General features: G+C 48.3%; 1 protein-coding gene across 1 annotated transcript; it reads left to right on the top strand.

Annotated features, from left to right (window-relative positions):
* The first annotated feature begins 1,379 nt into the window (after nucleotides 1-1,379).
* Nucleotides 1,380-2,687, top strand: LOC116859913 (C-reactive protein-like). Its single transcript, XM_032845625.1, is given in 2 exon segments — nucleotides 1,380-1,455; nucleotides 2,042-2,687. Coding segments are annotated over 2 exon segments (672 nt in total). The 5' UTR covers nucleotides 1,380-1,391; the 3' UTR covers nucleotides 2,650-2,687.
* Nucleotides 2,688-3,066: the final 379 nt, after the last annotated feature.

The following is a 3,066-nucleotide window of genomic DNA, read 5'->3' as shown; positions in this document are numbered from 1 at the left end:
GCAGGGGGAAGGGAAAGGGGAGAGAGAGAATCAGACTCCCCAGTGGGCGGGGAGGCCAATGCGGGGCTCGATCCCAGGACCCTGGAATCATGACCCTAACCGAAAGCAGATGCTTAACTGACTGAGCCACCCAGGTGCGTCTTAACTGTGCATCATTAAAAAAAACAAAAAAAGAAAAAAACCCAAACTTTCTCAGAAATGTACTAACCATTTGTAATAGTCCTATTATCTTGTACGTTTGGAATATGCTACCCACATGATGGTTCTTCTAGTCGATTGAGAAATAACCTTTATTACCAATTTTTCATTGGTTGTCCATGGGAAAAGTCATGATGAGACCATCATGAGTTAGCTCGAGATCCTTTTCACATGGAAGTGTCATGTTTTACGTAGATGTGCGTGTGCTGCGAAACACAGAATCGGGATGTCAGACTGAGCTTGTTCTCCGTTCTAGGTATTCTGGGTATAAAACAGAGTCCGACTGTGTGTCCTGTTGAGGAAATGAAAACAGCAGCTTTTGGAGCCTCGAGGACCATTGATCTCCATCCTCCCTTTCCTTGCTTCTTAATCAAATGTACACACACGCACACTTCACTTTAGACATCATGAGACCACCTTCAGAAATGTTAATGAAGGGAAAAGCCCCCCATAATGTTGTTACTATGATAAGAACACTTATTTTTTGGAGGTATTCCTTAAACATTTTTTTTTCCCAAGCAAGTTACTTCTTTAAAAAAATAGTGTACAAAAAAAAATAGTGTACAGACAAATTTACGTTATTTTTTCTCTTATAGGCTCATAAGCATTTTTACAAGTTGTAGCATAAAGTTTGCAACCGGCCTCGTGAGTGGCTGTCCATTCTGTGGGGTGGATGCAGAGATGGGATGATGTTCTGCAACACACCCCGATTTTCTAATTTCACTCTCCTTAGTAACGTCGTGGTTGTCCCTGTGAGGAAAACCTCCTCTGCACCGCCCGCCACCCCAAAGCCTCCTCTGCAGTCATCCCACCACCCCCACCTGCCCCGAGCCACTGCTGGTATTTCAGGACATTTACCGAGACTGGATTTCTGGGATGTGACTGCTGTGATTTGCCAAGCACGGCTGCACGAGGCTGTTGGAGCACCAGCAGGCACTGTGGAGTCTCTAATAAATAACCCACATTGATCTCTCATTTTGTGATTTATTTTGTTGTTTTTTTTATTCTCTTTGAGCTCTGATTCATGGCTCCACGGGGTGATTTTGGAAAATCATTTACCCGTCAGCCACAGCACGCTGACCATGGCCTATAAAAGGTCAAGGGGGAACAGACCCAAGGTGGGATCTCAGCCGCTCGTCCTCTTTCCAGGACCGTAGCCCAGATTCCGCACACAGTGACCCCAGGGAGGAAACATGGATAAGTTGTTGCTGTGTCTCCCGGTCATCGTTAACCTCCCTGGCTCTTTCTTCCAAGGCAGTAGGTGCTTTGCTTCAGATGGTCGCTGAGCTCTTGTCTCTGGACTGCATGGTGCAAAGCCATGGGAGAATGGCCAACAATGGTGGTCTGGGGAAGGGGGCAATCTGGCTTCTAAGTCCGTTCTATCCTATCCACACATGGTGGGAGAAGACGTCTTCGTGGCCTGATAAGCTATTAAAAAAGAGACCACTGGCCCCCATGGAATGACTTGGGTGACTTAACACCTAACCTGACTGCAGGGGCCAGCGCCCCTGCCCTCCCACCCCCGGAGTATAACCTTTAACCAGTCAGTCTGGATTTACCCGCTCTGCACTGGTGAGGTTGTGGGCCTGAGAGTGGCCCTCCCTTTCCCCATAGGAAGGTGATTGCCTGAGATAATCTGCTCTTTGCAAGAAACATTTTCTTCTGGAACCTTCTGCATACTACGCTGCTCCTCAGAGCTCCTTCTTATCTGCTAGATGGGGTGCTGCCCAAATCATGAATCAGTGACTAAAGCCAAGTAGACCCTTCAATGTACTCATGTGAATTTTGTTTTTTAACATAACTCAGCTGCTGACACTTTCTTTCTCTGTTTTCTCTCCTGCAGACACATGCAGAAAGGCCTTTGTGTTCCCCACAGAATCAGATAATTCCCATGTGACCTTATCTGTTCCGGTACAGAAGCCACTGAAGGCTTTCACCCTGTGCCTGCAAGTCTACACTGCCTTGGCCCGCCCCTACAGCCTCTTCTCGTACGCCACCAGGGCACAGCACAATGAGATCCTCCTCTTCAGTGAAAAGCCTGGCTTGTACAGCGTGTCTATGGGGGGATCTGATGCCTACTTCAGGGTTCCTGAGACTTTTTACATACCCAGGCACTTCTGTGTTACCTGGGAGTCCCAAATAGGGATTACAGAGCTCTAGGTGGATGGGAAGCCCATGGTGAGGATGAGTCTGAAGAAGGGATACATGGTGGGATCAGAAGCGAGCATCATCCTAGGGCAGGAGCAGGATTCATTCGGTGGGGGCTTTGGTAAGAACCAGGCCTTGGTGGGAGAGGTTGGAGATGTGAACATGTGGGAATTTGTGCTGTCCCCAGAGGAGAGCAGAGCTGTCTTCACCGGTGGGGTCTCCACCCCTAACTTCCTGAACTGGCAGAAACTCAAGTATGAAACACGAGGTAAAGTGTTCCTCAAGGACCGGCTGTGGTCCTGAGGCCCTTTTGTCTGTGCTGAAGTTGCCTCCTTTTGGGGGGGCGGTCACACTTACATTGCCCTGTCTCTTGCTCTCAGGAGTTTCTGTCCTACACACATGGCTCTGGCAGAGGGACCATATTTCCCTCTGCCTTCTTTACCCTGTTTTCCTCAGCACAAGTGAAGGGAAGAGGGGCTTTTTGTAGAATTACCAGGACACAGCCAAGGCCAGTTAAATCTGATTTTGGGAGTGGAAACCTAGCATCACAGGGATTCCAGTGTTTGGTCAAGGTGGAGAACTATGCATTTTCAGTATGTCTAGGAGCAAGTGAGCCATCTTTTTTTTTTTTTCCCCCCTCCTGGAAGACCGCCTGTGTTTACCAGCAGCCCCACTAACATCTACTTTTCCCTTTAAAGGCAAACCCACCCCCTCTGACTG

This window comes from Lontra canadensis, unplaced genomic scaffold (genome assembly GCF_010015895.1).
Source record: "Lontra canadensis isolate GAN:19392208 unplaced genomic scaffold, GSC_riverotter_1.0 scaffold168, whole genome shotgun sequence".
Classification (NCBI taxonomy): Eukaryota; Metazoa; Chordata; class Mammalia; order Carnivora; family Mustelidae; genus Lontra; species Lontra canadensis.
Note: the sequence above shows the minus strand (reverse complement) of the source record. Positions and strands in the feature narration are given on the sequence as shown.